Source organism: Patella vulgata, chromosome 8, assembly GCF_932274485.2.
Source record: "Patella vulgata chromosome 8, xgPatVulg1.2, whole genome shotgun sequence".
Taxonomy (NCBI): domain Eukaryota; kingdom Metazoa; phylum Mollusca; class Gastropoda; family Patellidae; genus Patella; species Patella vulgata.
The window spans coordinates 18,578,284-18,600,400 of record NC_065886.2 but is presented as its reverse complement, the minus strand read 5'-3'; the positions used below and the strand labels follow the sequence as shown (position 1 = coordinate 18,600,400).

General features: G+C 34.3%; 2 protein-coding genes across 2 annotated transcripts; one reads left to right on the top strand and one right to left on the bottom strand.

The window, feature by feature from the left end:
- Positions 1-5,907: 5,907 nt before the first annotated feature.
- On the bottom strand, positions 5,908-16,159 carry LOC126830009 (histone deacetylase complex subunit SAP30L). The gene is made up of 5 exons (XM_050560207.2): positions 15,981-16,159; positions 13,994-14,162; positions 12,218-12,340; positions 11,533-11,631; positions 5,908-7,729 (listed from the first exon to the last, which is right to left on the bottom strand). The coding sequence occupies exons 1-5, from the start codon at positions 16,157-16,159 to the stop codon at positions 7,604-7,606; spliced, it is 696 nt and encodes a 231-aa protein (XP_050416164.2). The 3' UTR covers positions 5,908-7,603.
- A 344-nt stretch (positions 16,160-16,503) lies between these two features.
- On the top strand, positions 16,504-21,615 carry LOC126829702 (high mobility group protein B2). The gene is made up of 5 exons (XM_050559789.1): positions 16,504-16,653; positions 18,625-18,814; positions 19,039-19,193; positions 19,420-19,588; positions 20,120-21,615. Exons 2-5 carry the CDS (start codon positions 18,662-18,664, stop codon positions 20,261-20,263), a joined length of 621 nt encoding a protein of 206 aa, XP_050415746.1. The 5' UTR covers positions 16,504-16,653; positions 18,625-18,661; the 3' UTR covers positions 20,264-21,615.
- Positions 21,616-22,117: the final 502 nt, after the last annotated feature.

Below are 22,117 nucleotides of genomic sequence, written 5' to 3'. Positions count from 1 at the left end.
GAAAGTCTTTTGCAGGAAGTAGGTGAAATGTCATTCGAATTGAGGCGAAACGAACTGGCATTGAGATACTGGACCAAGTTACAGTATCTTTGGGACAGCTGTTCAACATTTAAGTGTACAAAAACATCAAGGAGAAAATTCAAAAGAAATGTTAAATCAGAGACTCAGCCTTTCGGTCACAGAGCAAATGATCTATTAAAAGACCTAAGATTAGATCACTATCAGATTACTGACAGGGTATTTTCGTATCAAGCCCCGTGGACTTTTTTAAATCCAAACTATGACATAAGCCTAGGTAACGTTGTCAAGAAAAAAGAAAATCCACAAGCTCTATTGCCATCGAGGGAATTCTTGAACGAAAAATGGTCATCGCATGTGAAAATATACACGGACGGGTCTCACGATCCAAACACTACCAAAACTGCATTAGGTGTGGTCATTCCCGAATTTAATATTAATATATCGAAAAGGCTACCAGATGGATGCTCTATATATACAGCAGAACTAAAGGCAATATCCACAGTCCTTGAATGGCTCGTGTCATCCACCGTTCAAAGATCAGTCATTGTGTCGGACTCCCTTAGTAGCATAAAGTCAATAATACATAACAAAAAAACACCTAGACCAGAAATTGTTCAGAATATTCGAGCAAGTGTTTATTCCATCCAAAATAAAAATAAAACCGTAAATTTTACGTGGATACCATCCCATGTTGGCATAGCAGGCAATGAGTCCGCAGACAATCTGGCTCGCAAAGGACTCAGCCTCTGCGAGACCGAATACTTAAAATATAGCATTCAGGAATTTAATAGCATCGTCAAAACTAAAATTAAATCACAATGGAAAATTGAGTTGGCCATAGCAAATACTTTTAGATTCAATTTAAACAACGATCTGGTTGTAAAGACGAAGATTAATCACCCATCGCGCAAAATTTGTGGGTTAATCACAAGATTAAGATTGAACCCAGTGAAGTGCGAATGTGGCCACAATTTGACCGTTAATCATTACGTGCAATAAATTGGAAAAAGAAAGACTCCCCGTACGAAGTTTAATGAAAAATGCCAAACTTCAATATACCCTCCAAAATGTACTCTTCTCCCATCGGAATATGTCATATAAAATTTATGAAGCTATCTCAAAATTCATTGCAGAAACGGGAATTAACTGTTAAATTAGTTGCGTTAAAATAGCACTAGTCAAAGAAAGATAACTGGTTGTGTAGACCAGGTTAGCCCCTAAGCCACCTGGATGCTTTAAAGGACAATATTGGTGCCAGTCATTATCACATTATGTGATAGAACTGGTTAAACACGTTCCAAATATTATTTGCTACGATAGATGAGTAATCAATGTTTCAACAATAGGAAGTGACGAACGCAAAATGGTTCAATTTGTCTTATTGTTTATTTGTGTGTGTGTGTGTGTGTTGCTGCTGGCTCTTCTTTTTCTTTTCAGGTAACTTTTTATCTGCGGAGAGCCATACGCAAGGGAAACTCTAATGGAATGCTTACAACTTTTAAACTTTGAAGTCTTGAACTTTTAGTTAATTTTTAACAACACGGAACTTATTGGACGAACACTTTTAATATGTAAATAATCTACGGATTCTTTTTCACCACGGGTTTTTAATCTATCTGCCCTGATGACGCCAAACATCAGTCAGTTGGACCTCCTGTTTTAACTTTATTATGACAAAGGGAGAAGATGACCCGCTCTAGCTCTCTTCTCACGACAGCGAATTTATAAGTGTGCTTTAAGAAACTTTTGGAATCCGACGACCTTTCATTTTGTGTTTTTAACAATTTTTAAGTGTAAATAATTTAATTAAATCAACCTGTCCATAATATCATATTCATTGTATTGGACGTTAAATCTGTAGAAATAACAACAACAACTCTGAGTATAGATTCATTATATCATTACCTTGACTAAGTTTGATGGTGAGAATTTTCTGCTTAGCCTGAGGAGCAATAAGCAATTTGATTGGTCAAGACTTTGGAACATAACAACTCTGCTTTTAATTGAGGTAGAATGTTTAAACTTGGTGTAGATAGGTGAATGTCTTGACTGCGTTCAATGAGTAACATTTTGAGCTAAAGCTAAGCAGAGCTAAGCAATTTCATTGGTCGATGCTTTGGGGCAATATACTTTGATTCTATCTGATAGAGAGTGATGAAACTTAGTGTATAGTTGATAATCAGTTTAGCCTAATAGTGGAACGAGTGGATTCCTAGTTCTTGGGAATTAAATGCGGAATGAATGTTTGTTACATATTCTTAACCAGTATGGGGTGTAGTATTCCAGAAAAATTCCACCCGTCAATCGGTTTTGGGGAAAAAAATTTGTGGCCGGTTGAAATTTTGGCCTCCGGTGATCACATAAAAAGAGGGATAATTTCGGTATGAATAGATTTTCGACATTTTCTGACGAATTATCATGGTAAAATCTCGCACACAATTCACAAAACGATCAGAGAAAAATATTTGGTGATAATAAAATCAGAAATCATATGACGTCATCATTGTGACTCGCCGATTAGTCCCCATCGTCATCCAGATCAACTGCTTCCACATTCGTGCAGTTCTCTCTGCGGCAACCGCCACATACATCAACACATTTGAGACCATTTTTACGGCACGTGCACATATTTGTGCCACATTGGTTCCGGATCGACTTGCATTTACACCTCAAAAAGTTGAGTACCGGGTCGGGAGCTGGTGGCAATTAAGTCCGTTCGGACTGGCTCATAAGATCCACTGTCATTCGCCCATCCCCATTCGGTTGGATCCAATGCAGATTCGTCCAATTTTGCCCATACGACTACTTGCAAATGTACTCTTAGTGCGTGGAAGTGCCGTAAAAATGGTCTCAAATGTGTTGATGTATGTGGCGGTTGCCGCGGAGATTACTGCACGAAATGTGTAAGCAGTTGATCTGGATGACGATGGGGACTAATCGGTGAGTCACAAATATTATTTTCCCGGATTTAATACCGTGTTAAATTTTTTACTATGTTAATCGTACTCAGATGATATATAAACCTGTGGATAGACATATTACTAATTAGCTATTAATGACTTTCTTTATAAGGTGATTAAAGATACAATTTGTAAGATTTAAATAAAGAGCTGGTCGTTCTTGCTATAATAGTTCCAAAATAGCCAATTCAGAATATAGAATACATTGAAAATTTCATTCAAATTACTTTTTCTAAGCTTATTATTACTGTTTGAAGTTTTGACTTTGGATTGTTCATTATCGCAGCAATGTTACTTGTTAATCAAGACTCAAATTCACTTCTCTATTTTAAATAAAATCATTAAATGGCGGCCGTATTTTAATCTGTTTAAATCTGTGCCATCAGATATTCTAGAGAGTTGATTATAGGCTTGTCATGTGAATAAATTGCTAAATAATAATTCATATGCCATTTGAAGCCAAAATAAAACCCTGTAATATTAGGCAGATTTAGCTCTTTCATAATGCTGGGATCACGTGGCTAAGTGGGTAAGACGCTGGCTCGCTAGCCTGGAGGTCGGGTGTTCGATCCCTGTATTGGCCGAGAAAGTTCATCCAGATTTTCCGGTGTGGTTCCCCCTTGTCAGTGATGCAGGACGGAGGACTGACAAGGACAGCTGTCTAGTCGTTCGGATGGGACGAAAAACCGAGGTCTCGTGTACACATTGACGTGCACGTAAAAGATCCCTTTACAGATGGAATTCGATATAAGAGTAGGAACACTGTATGGCATATGCCTGTCTTCATTAGCCCAGTTTCGAGCAGAACAGTAGGACATTAAACCCCATTTCATTTCATTTCTTTCATAATGCATCTTTAAGAACAGCTATAGATTAAACATCATATCATGGTTTACTTCAGCTTCATTTGTATAATAATAATGACAGTGACATTAATTTAGAAAAAACAAAAATTAATTCTTTTTTTTTCAAAAACAATATAACCATATATCAACTTTTCATGCTTCAAGATATAATCCCTTCATTGTGCATGACTTAAAAAGAATAGATATATATGATTTACATGAATGTAAAGAAAGTTATTTCATCAAAATGTACAAATCAGAATTACATAAACGGATATTACAGTAAGAGATGAAATAATTCTCATTTTATTGATTTTTTACTAAATGTGGAAATATATTTGATAAATTTATAGTAATTACGTTGTGTCTATTGTTCTATGTAATTTAAAATGGCCTGAAGATGTTCATTCAGTGCGAACAGAAAGTGTCAGCTGTTAAATTAGTATGTTGGTGTCTTTCTTTAATTTAGTTTTTATATCCTTTAGACTAATAGAGTGGGATCCCAGGGGGCCGACCTACCTGAAAAGTGTACCAATTTTCTTCTATATGGCATCAATGCATGTATATCTGGTATCATCAGAATGTAAGTCTGTTGGGTATCTGGTGGTGGGTGTGGTATTCCATGCCCCCCCCCCCCCAACTTGGCTAGATTAGCTCAAAAGTGTACCACATGAAAATCATACAGCAGTGTGCCGTACATCTTCTAGTATTACAAAAACACTACAGACATTTCTAGTGGTGGGGTAACCCTGACAGAGCTATGTAACTGCTAGAAATTTGTAGTGGGGGAGTATCCCTGACAAGAGTTATGATAACATTTTATTGGAAGTTTATTAAATATAAGGAAACACAGAGCCAGGAAACATACACAAATTATGCTTTCATTTATTCTTGCAGACAGCATGTCTCATCTAGAATAGAAGTGAAATGGGTTTTAACACCCTACCTTTCTGCACAAACTTGGCTATTGAACACAGGAATATAAAGTAAGGGAGCTAGGTTCAGGTTGTTTCAAAAATCGCGTACAAAATTTCTACTATGCTAGATGAGTGGACAGCGGTGCCCGATACTCTGAACCTTGATTCTTCCCATGGGGGTGTTTTTTTTTTATAAAACGTCAAAATTTTGAGTTTAATTCGACTTTTGCATACAACAATCAACTTTCGTACATAAGTCAACCAACTTCAGATGTCGCCAAAAACACTGCTCAAGAAGACCCCCGACCCTTCCTCCCTCCATTAAGAACACCCCCTTTACCCCCTGAGGGATGAGTTAATTCGAACTCCACGTACAACATTAATCTTTTCATTAAAAGTTTCACTATTGGTCCGCTAAAACATAACACTTAAATTAAGAATGCAAAATCTCCTACTATCCCGGATAAGAGCGACAAAACGAGTGGCCCAAATGATATTTAATTCGACTTTTGCTTACAATGATTAACTTTCGTACATACATCGACCAATCTCAGATGTCATTCAAAAACACTGCTTAAGAAGACTCACAACCCTTCCTTCCCTTAAGAACAACCCCTTTACCCCTCTGAGAGATGTGTTAATTCGACTTAAAAATTTCACTTTGGTTCGCTAGAACATAACACTTAACTTTATTTTATTTGGCACGTCCAGGACCTTGATTGACTAGACAGGCCCTCTAACCTTCGCCTCTGACAAGGAGAGATGTCGTCCAGGAAAATCTTGAGGAACTTTCTGTACCAACACCAAGATCGTAATCGGGACCTATTGTTTAGTGGTCTGGCACCTTACTGTGCCAGACATTCAGAATGTACAAAAGAGCATGACACAAACTACTTGCTAGTGATTTCTTGGAAATAATTATCTCTTGTTCATGTATTGATTCTATTTCAATCATACACATACAAATTTTAATACTAATATTTCAGAATAATTGGATAGACAGGCAACACTATTTGACTTAATGGACATTGCTTTATCTATACATGTATATGAATACCTGTATAGTTTCACAATCAAAATATAAACAGATGTCCTGACGAAGGGGGAGACAACAGTATACGTCCACATGAAAATGTGGGCGTATAAAAATACAAGAAAGGAATATACTGATTTATCATTTTATTTCCATTTATAGGTATATAATAATATGCAAGTATCATAACAATATTTCTGATACTGGTATCGAGATTCAGTTAAGTTAAAGTATCCTAGAGCCAATACGTTCACTAGTGATGATAGAATTCTGAGTCAGGAATCAATCAAGTACGACTGATGTCACTAGTTTCAATAGTAAAGCTTGACAATACAATAGAGTCTTGTTATTAAAGTGACAGAGATACAGCATCATTCATGATATTAAAGCCACTGATCCCCATTTGCATTTTTTGGAAAATATCCAATCCACCTTACTGGTGAAGCTGGTATGGTTATCTTTGTAAATACTGAATGAAATTGAACTATGTTTGGTCAGATATTCATTTTTAGAGATTCATCTTTTACAAGATTGTAGTTTACAAGGGATTCAAAATAATATGAATGAGTCGACGATCAGCAACTTTAATATATATAAATATATATATATATATATAGTTATCAATTTAATATGCTACATTTTATGACAGCTCTGTAGTTACAGGTCTTTTTGCACTTACCACATAACTGATAAATAAATTGGAATTTTATAATACAAATCTATTGAAGTTCAGTTCTCATTCGAACATCTGGGACTAAAAAATAGATTGTGGTTTGATCTTTCTACAATTATTTCATAATACTGAGCTGAATTTATGGGCTGACAAAAATGAACAGTTGATTTTCTTCATAAATCAATAACTTATCTCCATAGTGTCAAACAGATATTATATCAATAACTGATCTTCATAGTGTCAAACAAATATTATATCAGTAACTGATATTCATAGTGTCAAACAGATATTATATCAATAACTTATCTCCATAGTGTCAAAAAAATATATCAATAACTGATCTTCATAGTGTCAAACAAATATTATATCAATAACTTTCTTCATAGTGTAACTACTGTATTACGAAATAAATACAACATCTGGAAAGAAAAATCTAAACCACCATAGCCGAAATAACTTTCCTGTGTTTGAATCTACTCATACATCTGTTTTAAGGAATGATAAAATTGAACTCTGTGCCACTCTTTCAATTCTGCCCATTCGGGCAAGTATCTTACAAACGAACCAATTGGAGTGGTACTAACAAACTGTATTTAGATAGCTTCAGTTGGCAAAAACGGTTAGTTAGCTTCAGTTGGCTAAAACAGTTAGTTAGCTTCAGTTGGCTAAAACAGTTAGTTAGCTTCAGTTGGCTTCAGTTAGATAGCTTCAGTTGGCTATAACCAGCTTCTGTTGGCTAAAACTGTTTGGTAGCTTCTGTTGGCTAAAACTGTTTGATGGCTTCAGTAGGCTAAATCTGTTAGATGGCTTTAGTTGGCTACACGGTAATAGATAGCTTCTGTTGGATAAAATTGTCAAGTTATCAGAGGTATGTATTAACTTCTTAACATTGTGAAGATCATGAACCAAATGAATTACAATAAAATTATAAATGAAACAAGGGTAAAATGGGATTCTTAAAGAGTTGTATAAAACTCTTTGATGTGGATTTGACAAATGATACAAATGAATCAAACATAAATGTTTATACTTATTATATATTTACATTTTAAATAATATATCTACATAACAAGAATATATTCTATATATATATAATAAAGTAGGATAGATAAGAATATGTTTTTTATATATGTACACACAAATATACAAAACTGCTAACAAGGTACTGTGTCAATATATTTTTGATCCAAACGACTTTTATAATTTTTTGCCATATAAATAAAGAATGTCAGAGCTTCTTTCTCCACTACAGGAATATTCTTAAAATGCTTGGCTACAGCCTGAAAGATAAAAAAAATTAACTATAAGTGATATTTCCTATAAAATAGACCTATGGCAGCTGATAAGTAAATACCCTTTCGCTCCTTCTTGCCTTCATGAAACCAAGAAGCTGCGACAAATGGACCTAATCTCGCTCCTTCTTCTCGCTACGAGTAACAGCGCAAAGTTAAGAAGGCACAAAATAATCAGTGCAAAGCCAACAAGTAGAGTCACCTATTGTCATTTAGAGTAAAAGTAAAGGCAAAATTTTGACATTGTAAACATAACTTTAGAAATAAACTCAACTGTTATTTTAGTATCAGAATTAGCTACGTAAAGGGTCAATAAGATGTTAACACCCCATTCAATTTTTGGTTAAGTCATCCGTGATTTTACATCAAAGAAAAGGGAAGGATAATGCCCGACTATTCATCCCAGTTCACAAACAGCTCAACTGCTCAAGACATCTTTATGAAATTTTATACACATATCAACCTATTATTGTTGTTTGGGCTTTTGCTAATTAGAAACTTGTCAGATTTATATATCTGTGTTTCCATGGAAACAAATTTGACAGTTTTTAATATAAAAGGAAGCGGGATATTGTTGACTGGTTTGCCTTGTTATGCTATTCCATTTGGGGTGTGAACATCACCTTCTGCAGAAGCATTCCAACAACAAAGATAGGTTGCCAGGCAACTAAACATTCGCCCACAGCAGTTAAATCATCCGAGCGGTCAACAAGGGTTCTCGCATATTTGATCTTTTGTAGTTAAGGTGCTACAACTTGAAACAAGCACTCAAACGTTCCCAAGGTTCAACAAAGTTAAACAAGGGTGATAACTCTAGAAGTAATTATTGGAAAGTGCTGATATTCAATAGGATTCTTTGTTTTATTAATTCAAATTATGCATAAAAATTTCATACAGAGATCAGATGATAACTTTCGCCAATCAGGCATTCACAGGTTTCAACAAAGTGAAACAAGGGTAATAACTCTAGACGTAATAAACAGAAATTGCTGAAATTCAATAGGATTCTTCGTAATATTAATTTAAATAATGCATATAAATAACTCTAGACGTAATAAACAGAAATTGATGAAATTCAAAAGGCTTCTTCGTTTTACTAATTTAAATAATGCATATAGATGTCATACAAATCTGTTGACAAAGTGAAACAAGGGCCATAATTCTAGACATAATAAACAGAAATTGCTGAAAACCAATAGGCTTCTTCATTTCAAACAGATCAGATGATAATTTTTGTCATTAGAGTGTTCACAAGGTGCAATAAAGTGAAACAAGGGCCATGACTCCAGAAAAAATTAACGGAAATATTTGAAATTAAATAAGAATCTTCATCTCACTAATGTAAACATCATATATCAATTTTAAAACAATCAGATAATAAATGTAGTCTGTAGAGTGTTCACAAGAAATTGGAGACGACAGACTGAAGCAACGACAATATATGACCACATTTCCCAGTGAGCGTATAAAAAAAGGGATACATGTAGTTTTTTAAAAAAAAAGAAATGAAATGGGGGTTTAATGTTAATGGCCTTCTTTCCTGCACCGACTTGGCTAATGAAGAAGGGTATACACCATACAGTGTAATATGAGGGAAATTTTGTCAGGAGAGTGGCACTAGAGGCCTGCTTTTATTTCGAATTTTAACTGTCAATGGTTCTGTTACGTGACCATGTAGTTAACAACTCAAGCAATAGAATCAGCAACACAGGTTAGCATACAAAATCGCAATTTGTAATCCAAATTGTACAGACAAAATTAATTGACATCTAAAAATGGGCGATGTCTAGGGTAATCATATGATTTATTGTTTCCATAGATTTGCCCAATTCTTTCATTTAATTATGCCTTCCCGCATACAAACTGTGTCATTTGATGATACATCTGGACTAAATAATTTATCAAACGTTTGCTTCAAATCCCTCTCAAAACATTTTAATTCAAAGAAAAATAGCCCATGTCGCAAGAATATATTTGTAATGTATCAGGCTTGTTTATCACCATGCTAAACTTAGTCTGTCCGAAAAGACAAAAATGTGACTTAGATCGTTCTTCCCCTGAACTCTTCATTTGGATTCACACCCTAGACCACCGATATATTCGAGAAAGATAGGTTGCCAGGCAATGAAACATACACCCATCAACAAGAGCTGTTGCATATTTTTACTTTTGTCGGTAATGAAACATTTATAATACACTAAAATCTGATTAAAGTAATTATCAGAAAATCATTAGAATTTGTTTGGTCCATGCTAACATTGAGTATACAAAACATTTAATATCATGGATTTGGCTGTTCAATTTATCAAAGATAGGTTGCAAGGTAATGAAACATACGCCCACTGCAGCTAAGTCGTCCGAGCAGTCAACAAGAGTTGTTGCATATTTTTTCTATTGTCAGTAATGAAAGATTTATAATACACTAAAATCTGATTGAGAGTAACAATTCATTAAGTAATTATCAGAAAATCATTAGAATTTGTTTGGCTTTTAGTTCTGCCCCAATGTTTAGTATACGAAACATTTAATATCATGGATTTAGTTGTTCAAGTTATCAAAATTCATTGAAAAGCAATATACTTGTTTGTCTCAAGACCTTAAACTCTGTGTATCAATCTACAGTCAATCGGATGAAAATGTTTGCCTCTAGAGCATCCACAAGATTTTTCAAAGTGATCAAGGCCATAACTCTAGTAGTAATGATTGGAAATCATTGAAAATCACTAGGCTTCTTCGTCTCACAACCTTAAACACTGTGTATAAATTGAAAGTCAATCGGATATTAACTTTAGACTCTAGAGCGTCCACAAGATTTTTCAAAGTGAAACCCAACAATACTTTAGTTATTTTGATCCAGTAATATCCAATGGAGAAATCCCATTTTTCCCAAACGTATCCATTAGTTGGGCTTTTTTACAAAATATAATTTTGAGTAGTTCCGGTTTCTGGATCATTGTCTCGATAGATTTATCCAATGCTTTGGGCTTATGACTCCATGTTTTAGAAGTTTCAGAAACATCCATTGGGCATTTTTAACAAAATAATGGTTAGAAAATGGGCAGAAAATTTGTAAAAATAAAGGGTGATAACTCTAATGTAACATATATTGCTGGAATCGGATTGACTTTAGGTATCCAAAAATGCTATCTTTTAGACCCCAAATGCTATCTGGCAACCCAACAATACTTTAGTTATTTTGATCCGGTAATATCGAATGGAAAAATCCCATTTTTCACAAACGTATCCATTAGTTGGACTTTTTTACAAAATATAATTTTGAGTAGTTCCGGTTTCTGGATCATTGTCTCGATAGATTTATCCAATGCTTTGGGCTTATGACTCCATGTTTTAGAAGTTTCAGAAACATCCATTGGGCATTTTTAACAAAATAATGGTTAGAAAATGGGCAGAAAATTTGTAAAAATAAAGGGTGATAACTCTAATGAAACATATATTGCTGGAATCGGATTGACTTTAGGTATCCAAAAATGCTATCTTTTAGACCCCAAGAAAAGCTATCAATAATGTAATATTTTGGGGGATAGTTAAAGAACTTCCGAAACTACGGCCGACTTACTGTTTCACAAATTCGGCTACTATCGTTCAAAGTAGAAATTCTGAAATGGTTTTATCCAGAAGCAGTCACAAGGTTTTCCATTAGAAAATAAAACCCCTGATCGATATCTCAGATAGTCTTCGAGATATAGGCGGGAGGTAGGGGTAAAGAATAATAATAATCTTAATAATAACAATAGTCTTTAAGACTAAAGTCTGAAAGCTTAAATACTTACATCAGCTAACTGTGCCTTGTTTAAACCTTGCCTTGTAGGAATTTTATAATGTCTTTTATATCTCCTTAATGTGTTCACTGGCATTTGGAAGAAATCAATCTACAATACAAATTGTTATACATGTGCATTTTTATTTTTCAAACGATTCACTGAAACTCTTAAAGATTAAAAGAATCACTTACAATTTCATTCATATAGACATTTGCTGATTTTAACAATCTGACAATCAACCAGATAGTAAACAGGAGACTACAACAACCAAAAGCAAACCGTCATGTGGCCAACTGTCACCGAGACATCACACACTAATTAAACTTTCTGTAGAACCTGATTAGTCAAACTACAGTAGAAATTTAAATAACCCTACTTACACCTTCAATCTTGAATCATTGGCACAAGTGCCTAAATTTGTTTTTGAAAATAAATGCAAATTAACATTCTTCATGGTTTTTTGGCAGTCCCTGGTACATGTAAAATTTATAAAGACTAGATAAAACTGACACTGTGATCTCCACAGCATCCAAACAGAATTGTTGATAAAGGAGGGACAGGGCTAACGATAATTAATAAGCAAGCATATTTCAATGTGGATAAACTGCAAAATGTTGGAGAAATGTATGAAATAAGGTTAAAATGGACTCAGTCTGTTCTATTGCTAGCCTAAATTAGAAAAAAATCGACTTACATCTGGTACATCTTCTTCTGCTTCAGGTGAACCTCTGTCATCTTCACTATCCTTTCTCTTTCTTTTACTTCGTACACTCTGTATCATGTTTTTATGTGTATCACAAATATAGATATGAGAAACCTAGGGAAAAAAACAAACTTATAAATCTGCTAGTCTTTACTTAAAAATCAGCTGCCAGTCTTTACTTATAAATCAGCTGCCAGTCTTTACTTATAAATCTGACAGTCTTTACTTCTGACATCTTTACTTATAAATCAGCTGCCAGTCTTTACTTATAAATCTGACAGTCTTTACTTCTGACATCTTTACTTATAAATCTGACAGTCTTTACTTATAAATCTGACAGCCTTTACCTATAAACCTGTCAGTCTTTACTTATAAATCTGACAGTCTTTACCTATAAATCTGACAGTCTTTACTTCTGACAGTCTGTCAGTCTTTACTTCTGACAGTCTTTACTTCTGACAGTCTTTAGTTATAAATCTGACAGTCTTTACTTATAAATCTGACAGTCTTTACCTATAAACATGACAGTCTTTACCTATAAATCTGTCAATCTTTACTTATAAATCTATCAGTCTTTATCTGTCAAAAGATGTAATATAAGATAACTGCTAATATCTTAACACTGGTACAATTCAATTTCTGTATTAACAGAACTGTTAATTTCAGTCAAATAACTCTGGGGTCAGCTTGCAATTATTTAGCTAATGCTTCTGATTGCATGTTCTGGAAACGAATTCTATCAAACATATGAAATAAGTCAATCCAATAAAAATAGAATTTTGACTGGAGAAGCATGCACAAACTAATCACCAGAGCTAAAACAAGTCCCCCATGGGATGTTTGTTTATGTCATGGTTCCACTCTCACCACATCTGTTATCCGATTGGGACTGGCATAAGTGTTTCACTTGATTGCAATTCTGTCAATCCCATACGGAATTACTGCTGGGTATTGACATTGGGGCCATACTATATACCGGAAAACACCGGAAAACAACCGGAAAACACCATTTTATACTGAATACCGGAAAACACCAGAAAAACACTAAATACCGGAAAACACCCTAAATAGGTAACCCAGAGCCTGGACCAAGTGAGCGCCGATGAAGGATGGTCAAGGTCATTCCGATGTTCATTTTACAAATAGCTCCCCCCCCCCCCCCCAAAAAAAAATTCTGATTTTTTTTTTCTCCAAAATTTTGTTGATGCCTATTATGTTTTGAATGTTTTAAAAGACGCAATCAGTCTACCTCCATCATTGACCATATTTTATTTTGTATTTTAATTTTAGTTTTCAGTAAATTTCAGTAGATTTCAGTGTTTCAGTATTTCGGTAGATTAAACACTGCCCTCGGAGGGCCCCATTATATGCCGGTTGCGCTGGTCTCCTGATTCTTACCAGTAACGCTGGCATCAGGGTGTGATGTGGATAATTAGGAGTGCCAGGTTACTTACTGAAGCAACAAAAAAAAAACATAAAAAAAAGAATCTTGATACATCGATTCAGCGTCTTGCGATTCAATACAAGAATCTGAAGAAGGTGAATCGTGATACATCGATTCAGTGATATATCATGCCAGCAGTACTGAAGCAACAAAAAAACAAAAAAAGAATCGTGATACATTGATTCAGCATCTTGCGATTCAATACGAGAAGGTGAATCGAGATATATCGATTCAGCGATATATCGTGCCAGCACTACAAGGAAATACAATTGAGCATACACAATGCCCTTTGGATTGGTAGAAACAGTAATACATGTACTCACACTATCATCTCTAATAAGTTTTAGTTTTCTTTGTTGAACTGTTTTCTGTATTCGTTTACTGTAACTAGCGTTACCCGCTTGTCTCGTACATCTCTCATTATTATCTATCAAACAACAGATCTGATCATGTCCACCTCGACTATCATCTTCTGTACTAAAACCGTTAGTACTGAAATATATAAAATAACAAAATAGAAATATTGTATGCTTTTTGCATTTGGATGAAGAATAAAATTATTGATTTAAAGATACATTATGTAAGAGCTAAATCTTTTTTTTTAGCTTCAAATGTTATAAATTATTATTTAAACATTTACTAACATGACAAGCCCATAATCAACTCTCTGGGCCATCGGATGACTCTGAGTTTAAAGTAGATTAAAACACTGCAGCCATTAAGAGTTGAATGGTAAAATAGTTAATCACGATATATTTTGTCAAAACTTTAAACACTCATAACTTCATACAGAATGATGAAATTTGTCTGAAAATTTCAATATATTCATTATCTATTTTTGAACTATTATAGCCAGAATTGTCATCTCTTTATCTAATTCATACATAATACATCTTGAAGCAATTTTGAAGAGTTGATTTGTTTTGATGGTATCTGTCAAAATTTAAAATTTTTAGGCCCTGAACTATATAGTGCAGTGGATGCTTACACAGCTGGCCCAGGGGAGGATTAAGGGACAGACCGCAGGAGGCGGACCGGTCGAAGGGCCCACTGATCTAGAAAATTTTATAAATTACATCTGTCTCGAAGATGAGATATAGAGCCCTATCCTGTTGATACAAAGGTGATCTAATGATTTCATTGCCCAAATCTGACGAAAAACAAGGTCAACATCTTGATTGTAGTTAAACCAATCTCACATGATTAAAACAGTACATGAGGAGCTTAACCAAACCATACAACTTTTTCTGCCATTCTAATTGGACAGTGATTCTGCAATGGATAAATCACGCACTCTGCAAAATGTCACAAAGATGCTTGAACACCTGGGACGATGAACATATAACTGATATTTCCAGCTGATTTGTTGATAACTGCAATGGGATTAATATTGTCCAAAAGCGACGCTCCATGTTATGACTGTGGTGTTCCCTCCTACTTTTCCGAATTCAAACTTCCACTGTGTATATGGATTTTTGTCCCATCAGAACAATTAGAGCGTTTACTTTCCAGGCCCCCCATCAAGCACCATAAAAAGGGGAAGCCACACTGGAAGATTCCATGGAACTTTCTCTACCAACACTGGGATTGATTTTGGGACCTGTTGTTTAATATTTGCAATGTCCACCGGGCGTATATTATGTGTCTTGTGGATTTTGTTTGTATGATTGCAGTCTTCCTGTACTTATTTTAAGTCAGGATTGATGGTTTGGGTCACCTGTCTAACCTTGTTCTGGATTTTTAGTGGTGTCTTCCAACTCCTGAAGGAGCTGGCTATATAGGCTTGCTCCAGAAATAACCAGGTTGAATTCTTACAGTAGAACTTACGACTTACGCCCCATGATGACATGATCATGGCAGATAAGTAATATAACATTACATTTATGATGATATTCTCAATATAGTGACGACATCATCACATGTATAATCTGTGGTGTCATTCAGAAAATAGTCAATAAAAAAAGATAACCTTTACGACGAATATATCACGTCAAATAAGTCGGTAATCTTTTACTTTTAGAGGCATTTAGTAACTGGATAGAGCAATACACAAAAACACATACTTATGGTAAAAACAGCTACTAAATTATTTGGGCGATGTTTCGAAGAGTATTATCTCACCGTTATCAAGCTAATAAGTCAGTGTTGATAAAATCGAGAAACCATAAACATTGAGAAGAACGAAACCAGATTTCTCGTTCGACCTCCACAACATAAAGCAGTGAAAATATGTTCTCTGACTGACTCTTTCCGTAAAAATCCAATGCATTAGGCCTAGATCTAGTACTTCAATAATTCAAATATATTTACCTCAAATTCATCAGTAATTTCTTTCGGACTGTGTGTATAAATACTCGTTTGAACTTAACAATGAAATAAGAGTAAACACGCCAGCTGCGACGTATTTTGTTGAAAATACTGAACTGTTTAGGTTTCACTTTACCATGCAGAAAGCTACGCTGACCAGAATGGCGGATTATTTTTAGCATGTCGAGTTCAGAGGTCAAAGGTTAGGTCAAATTAAATATTTTGTTTAAGCCCCGCCCATAAACATATACACGATGACAGAAATAGTGCTTGCTGTTATCAACCAAAACGTTAAAAATACGTCATGGTTTCAATTTTATTTAGAAATAAAAATTCATATTGTATTGGTTTTCTGCGTTAATAGTTTAAAAGGAAGCCATAAATCGATTGTCACGTGTTGTAAACGAGCCTGTATCAATCATGGAAGAGCCAGACCGTTGTGTTGGAAGACGTCATGTGATCGCACAAAGCCATGTTTATTTGTCCGTATACCTCATTAAATATGAAATGACGTCATGAGTCATTGGTCCGCAGCCATTGGACAAAATGTGCGGTTAATCTGAAATCCAGCCAATCAGCAGCTCAGAATCTTAAGTACAGCAGTGTCTGTACAGCAAAATAAGTAGCGTGGGTATAGTGTACAGCGTTATTACAGCTCCAATACAGACTAATAGGGGTAAGTAACGTGTCGTAAGTAACTTTTACAATTTACTTTTTGATAGAAAAATATTTTTCTGCAGTAGATATCCACAATATCCAGCCATTGCAAGTGTTTTCACAACTTGTTAATGTTCAGATAACGGTATTTTTTACATTTTCGCATCTCAGAGCTTGCCCTATATAAATGCTATGAGCGCCATGTCTGTGTAGCCATGATGGAGGCATAGCAAACATACGATTGCGATTTGATTTGTTTTTCATAGAGAATAAATGACGGACACTTTTGATATCCAACAATATTTTACGTTTTATAATGTATTTTCCCGTGGTCAATTTTTATCCAGGTCCGTTTTACGTGAAAATTGTTTTGTCGATTTGACGGGCGTCTCTCTTTGTCATAACGTCGTACATAGCTGTGCGGCCATACAGGCTGCCCTGTCTGAAAGTACATAGCGAAAACCATTTGCTTCACAGTCACACTATAACATATAGTGAAGTATAGGTGTCTCGAAAACGAAGTTCAAACATTTAGCTACACTTTTGTCAAGATAATTTTACGTAGTCAAATTTTTGGTAGGTGATTTTTAAGTGGTCTTTCATTCATGGGATTGGAATTTGACATTGAGAAGGTGATTTTTGGGGTAGTTGTTTGTCGACTTGCGGCAGCCATGTCTATTGCGCGCTCATATATAGTGGATTCAACGATATCTTTATGGCGAATATTCCCAATACAAGGGTATACCTAATACAGTGGAGTGAAGTGATAATACATTAGTAGCAATGGTCAACAGATTTTGTTAGGTTCCATCGGTGAAATTAAGTTCTTTTGAGATTATCGGGTCTATTTCCTTTGTTTGATTTTTGTGTCTGCTCTAATTTCAAGGCAAATGGCGGTAGCTAGACAGGCGTTGAGAATTTTAGTAAATTGTTGCGCAGACTGTTGCGATCATATGAAGCATAGCAATGGGGGTATCTTAGTATAGTGCATTTTAAAGAGATAGATATTCTTAATGCAATGCAATGGACAGATTAACCTAATTTCTTTGCATTTAATATTTTTTGTTACCTAGAGTATGCATAATGGCCTTCTTAAATATGTTAATTTATTTATTATACTTTTTTTTTCTTAAATAGACCATTCATCTTCTCTTTCTGTCGTTTGGTCTCAGTTTTAATTTCATCAAATTAAAAACAAAGGATTTTTTTTTTTTTTTTTGTAAATTAGAAATCAAACCCAGGTCTTGACTTTATAATAAGGAACATTTTTAAGGATTTTTTTTTTTTTTTTTTCAATTTGTCTTGATTAGGATGGATCCTAGTGCTAACAAATCTATTTAAAAAGCAATATCTTTCTGAAGAAATTTTTTATTTTAAAATACTTCTTTGTGTCCATTTCTATGAAATAGTCAGATTTAGTTCCACTGTTCTTTTCCTCGCAATTAAAACAGACTTGAATTTATTGGTGTTTAATCTTTTCTTATCTCGAGGAAGTCCAGTTATTATGTTTTGCTGGCTGTTTTTGTACTACTTTTACTTGAGTAATTCATATTGAAGCTCTGATTGGTTGATATTTTACCACACCTGGTCTGGCTATTTATACTGCAGTGAACAAGAGATGTCAAAATCATAGTTTATCAAATGGGTCCAATCAAAATACTTCAAAATAAAACTAGACAAAAAATGAGATTTTCAAAATTTAGGAAATTATTTAATATCAATTTTAAAAGAATATCGCTTCTGATTGACTGTGGGATTATTAAAAAAATAATTCATAATACTTATTTAGATTTCTTTGCTCAGAATACTTAAAAGTTCAAAGTAGACAAAAAAAAAATGGAAGTTTCAAAATTTAGGAAAGTTGATATCAGTTTTAAATAAATTTAATACTGCTTCTGATTGACCTTGGAATAATTTTAAAAAATATTTTCATGATACATATTTAGATTTCTATGCACAATTTTGTAATTTATTTTTCTTTTGTTTTCAGAATTCCATTTAGTTTGTAATAGAAAAAAAAATTAATAATGGGTCGTCGAGGAGATTCTGGAAAGCCACGTGGGCGTATGTCATCTTATGCCTTTTTTGTCCAGACTTGCCGTGAAGAGCACAAGAAAAAACATCCTGGAGAAGGAGTTGTCTTTGTTGAATTCACCAAGAAATGTGCCTCAAAATGGAAGGTATGATGTAGTATAGTTTATTTACCAAAGTATTTAGTTTTATTATTTCCAATTTAATTGCAGATAGCAAATTTTAAAGATATGATTTACGACTCCGGTCTGATCATGTTGACTTGTGAATTTATTTTTTGTTTTAGTCTTCAAATGAAAATCTTGGTAAATATCAAATTCAATAATTTTACATTAAAGTTCTGATAGTAAATTAAGCTTATCTGTAATTTTAGGAAATGACCCCCAAAGAAAAATTGAGGTTTGAAGATATGGCGGCCAAAGATAAGGTCAGATATGAAAAGGAAATGCAGACCTATGCCCCAACTGGAACTGAAGCTGGTAAAAAACGACGAGGAAAGAAAGATCCCAATGCACCAAAGCGAGCCTTGTAAGTTTATACTCCACCATTTCCAGTTAATGAGTAAACTTGTCTTGATTTGAATATCCGAAATGAGTCAAGATGATTCAACTACAAAGTAATCTGCAAGAATAAGCCTTAAAGGGAGATAACTTTCTAGAATCCGATAACTTTCTAGAATTATTAGCATAAAGTTGAAGCAGTTTGGTTCTATCAAAACAATTTCTTTTATGGTTATGTTTTTGGTTATTTTCAGGTCTGCTTTCTTTTTCTTCTGTAATGAAGAAAGACCTAAGGTTAAAGCTGTCTACCCTAACTATACTATTGGTGAGGTCGCAAAAGAATTAGGTAAAAGATGGGAACACGTTAAAGAAAAGCGAAAGTACGAAGAAATGACAGAAAAAGACAAGATCCGATATCAAAAGGTAAGTTCAATGATGGACTTTAAGAAGGCAACCACGAGCTAAATTGCTATTATTTGGCACCTAGAAATGTACACAATGGGTTGCAACATATAAGTGTATATAAACTGATTAACATTCAATCGTTTCTGTTTTAACTGTAATTTCTAATCGGTTCTGTTCGGCACCAGAGTGCAAATTGAATAGTGGCCTTTGGCGTCTGGTTATCCCAGTCTACTCGGGTAGTCTTCCCTTGTGGGGTATGTTTAGCCTCGTTCATCCAGTCACTATATTACAAATGGCACTTGAAAGCATGCCGTCACAGGATTTGTGTGAAAAGTTTCAAATTTTCATTGTTTGGATTCCAGAAGCCCATCTTTTCAGGTTAAGATAATAACATCAATGTTGATTTAAATTGACCAATAAGTCGTGTTAGCAATTTCAAAGACTGTGGATGATACTGAGTTAGACTTGGCTACTTTAATATATCTTCTGATATCCGATAAAAATATTATTCATAGCTAAGCCTTTTTTATGAACATTTTCTATTAACAGGAGATGGAAATTTATAAAGGAGGTGCTACCCCTGCCAAGAAGAGCCGACCCGCTCCTCCTAAAGAAGAGAAGGTTGTTGTTGAGGAGGACGACGATGATGAAGAGGAAGATGATGATGACGAAGAAGATGAAGATGACGAGTAAATTAGTCATGTTGTAATTTGACCACCTCATTTAATTCATGTGATCAAAATTCTAGACATCAGCTTAACCATCATTCATGCTGTATTTGTTTCCTTTTCTTGTTTTGTTGACATTTTGTGTAAATAATTCATGACCAGATTTCAAGATATGCAAAAGAAAAAGAGGTTTGAAAATACAGAACTGTCAATGAGTGTTAAGAATAACTGTAATTATTATCATGAGACGCCCATACACAAAGTACAAGGTTTCCTTTACTGTTAGTAGAGACCAAGCATTCTGTAATGTACTTTTTCACTGGTTAGACAGAAATGTTATGGCCTATCAAAGGCATTGTAACTGAGCTTGGTTTTCCTTTATTCTTAGTCCAAAACAAAATGGAAGTATTTTGATCTGATTGTAATAGTAAATGATTGACCATTAAATCTCCATATTTATGGTACCTACTTATACCACATGTTTAAAAGAAGAAACTTGTACTTTGTGGATTTATTAATTTGAAAAACTTCACTAGTTTTAAGTTATGCTACTGTATATATGTAAATAGAAAAAAATTCATAGCTGATGTCTGGTCTTGAATCCAACTCCATTCTTATCATCAATCATGCCCTGTTATGTTATTTCACTCAAATCACATAAAAAAAAAACTGACGTTCATTCATGTTTTTGTTGATGTAGTTATTTACATGAGATTCTGATGTCTTTTAAAAAGGACTAATATTTCAAGTCGCTTTGTATATAGATTTTAAATATTATACAAACTTTGTTGATTCATTAGAAATTCGTGAAAATGTTGGTTATTTTTTTTACATCTTGGATTTTTATTTCATTTGTTTAAGTTTGTTAAAAATAACCAATTTTATCAGTAATTTGCAATGTTCCATTGATCATTTTTTAAGTTATTCAAATTTTTAGCCATCATGGAATCATAACCTTGGCCATTGTTTGGTTAATTTTAAATGCAAGTAAATTTTAAAAGTTAATTATATTTCTACAGCTCTTCATTTGTTAGATGTTTGTTTTTATTTTGAATGATAAATTGTATAAAGTTAAAAGTGGTTCAATTTCCACCTTTACTCCTTGGGAACATGTATACTATTTCTTACTGTATATTTTAAGTTTTCAAATTGATTTTGATTCAACTTTGACCTTTGAACAAAGACATCCTAAAAATGGATTGCTACAGTGTTACTTGCCACGTTTTTTAAAGAAAAATAAAACTAAAAGAAATTATTGAAAGTGCTACATATTATCTCGTGTTTTATGTTAACAATTGTTTTTTTTAGAATGTCTATTATAACTGTAGTAAATGTATTTTTTTGTATGTCTTAGAAGAATAAAAGGTCTGAAAGATCTGTTAATTTCTTTTTATTTCGTTTACAATTAGGATGTTTCAGGTTAGAATCCGGACACGGGTTGAACATTTTGTATTTTGAAAGCCTTTTTCCCCGTTAAATGGGTTGGCAAGGAAAGTGTGTCCTGTCTTTTAAATGAAAGGGGGGGGGGGTCTGTTCTTGTATTCAAATTGGTACATGTAGTCGGAATACTGGAATTCGTAGAGACAAGAGGTAGCCCAGTAAGACCCTGGCTTACTATCCAGGAGATCAGTGTTGGCCAACAAAGTCCCCCCTATTTTCAAGAGTGGTTTTCACATGTCCGTTGTGCAGGAAGGTGGATCTATCGAGGTACAGTGTCTAATCATTCGGACATGCCAAAAATCTGTCTAGTGTGCGCATAAAAGAACTATTGACAATTTGAAATAAAGAGTAGGCGACGGCATGACATTGGTCCAATTGGAACAAAATACCTCTACCCCACTTAAAATGACTGAAAAATGTGCGGAAATATCATTGTCCA

What these genes read in the sequence shown, in the direction of transcription:
- LOC126830009 (XM_050560207.2), bottom strand. Translation starts at nt 16,159, where the DNA reads ATGCTAAAAATAATCCGCCATTCTGGTCAGCGTAGCTTTCTGCATGGT. An exon ending in AAATTACTGATGAATTTGAG is followed by an intron (nt 14,163 to 15,980) that starts GTAAATATATTT and finishes TATATATTTCAG; the next exon opens with TACTAACGGTTTTAGTACAG. An exon ending in AACTTATTAGAGATGATAGT is followed by an intron (nt 12,341 to 13,993) that starts GTGAGTACATGT and finishes TTTTTTCCCTAG; the next exon opens with GTTTCTCATATCTATATTTG.
- LOC126829702 (XM_050559789.1), top strand. Translation starts at nt 18,662, where the DNA reads ATGGGTCGTCGAGGAGATTCTGGAAAGCCACGTGGGCGTATGTCATCT. An exon ending in AATGTGCCTCAAAATGGAAG is followed by an intron (nt 18,815 to 19,038) that starts GTATGATGTAGT and finishes CTGTAATTTTAG; the next exon opens with GAAATGACCCCCAAAGAAAA. An exon ending in ACAAGATCCGATATCAAAAG is followed by an intron (nt 19,589 to 20,119) that starts GTAAGTTCAATG and finishes TTCTATTAACAG; the next exon opens with GAGATGGAAATTTATAAAGG.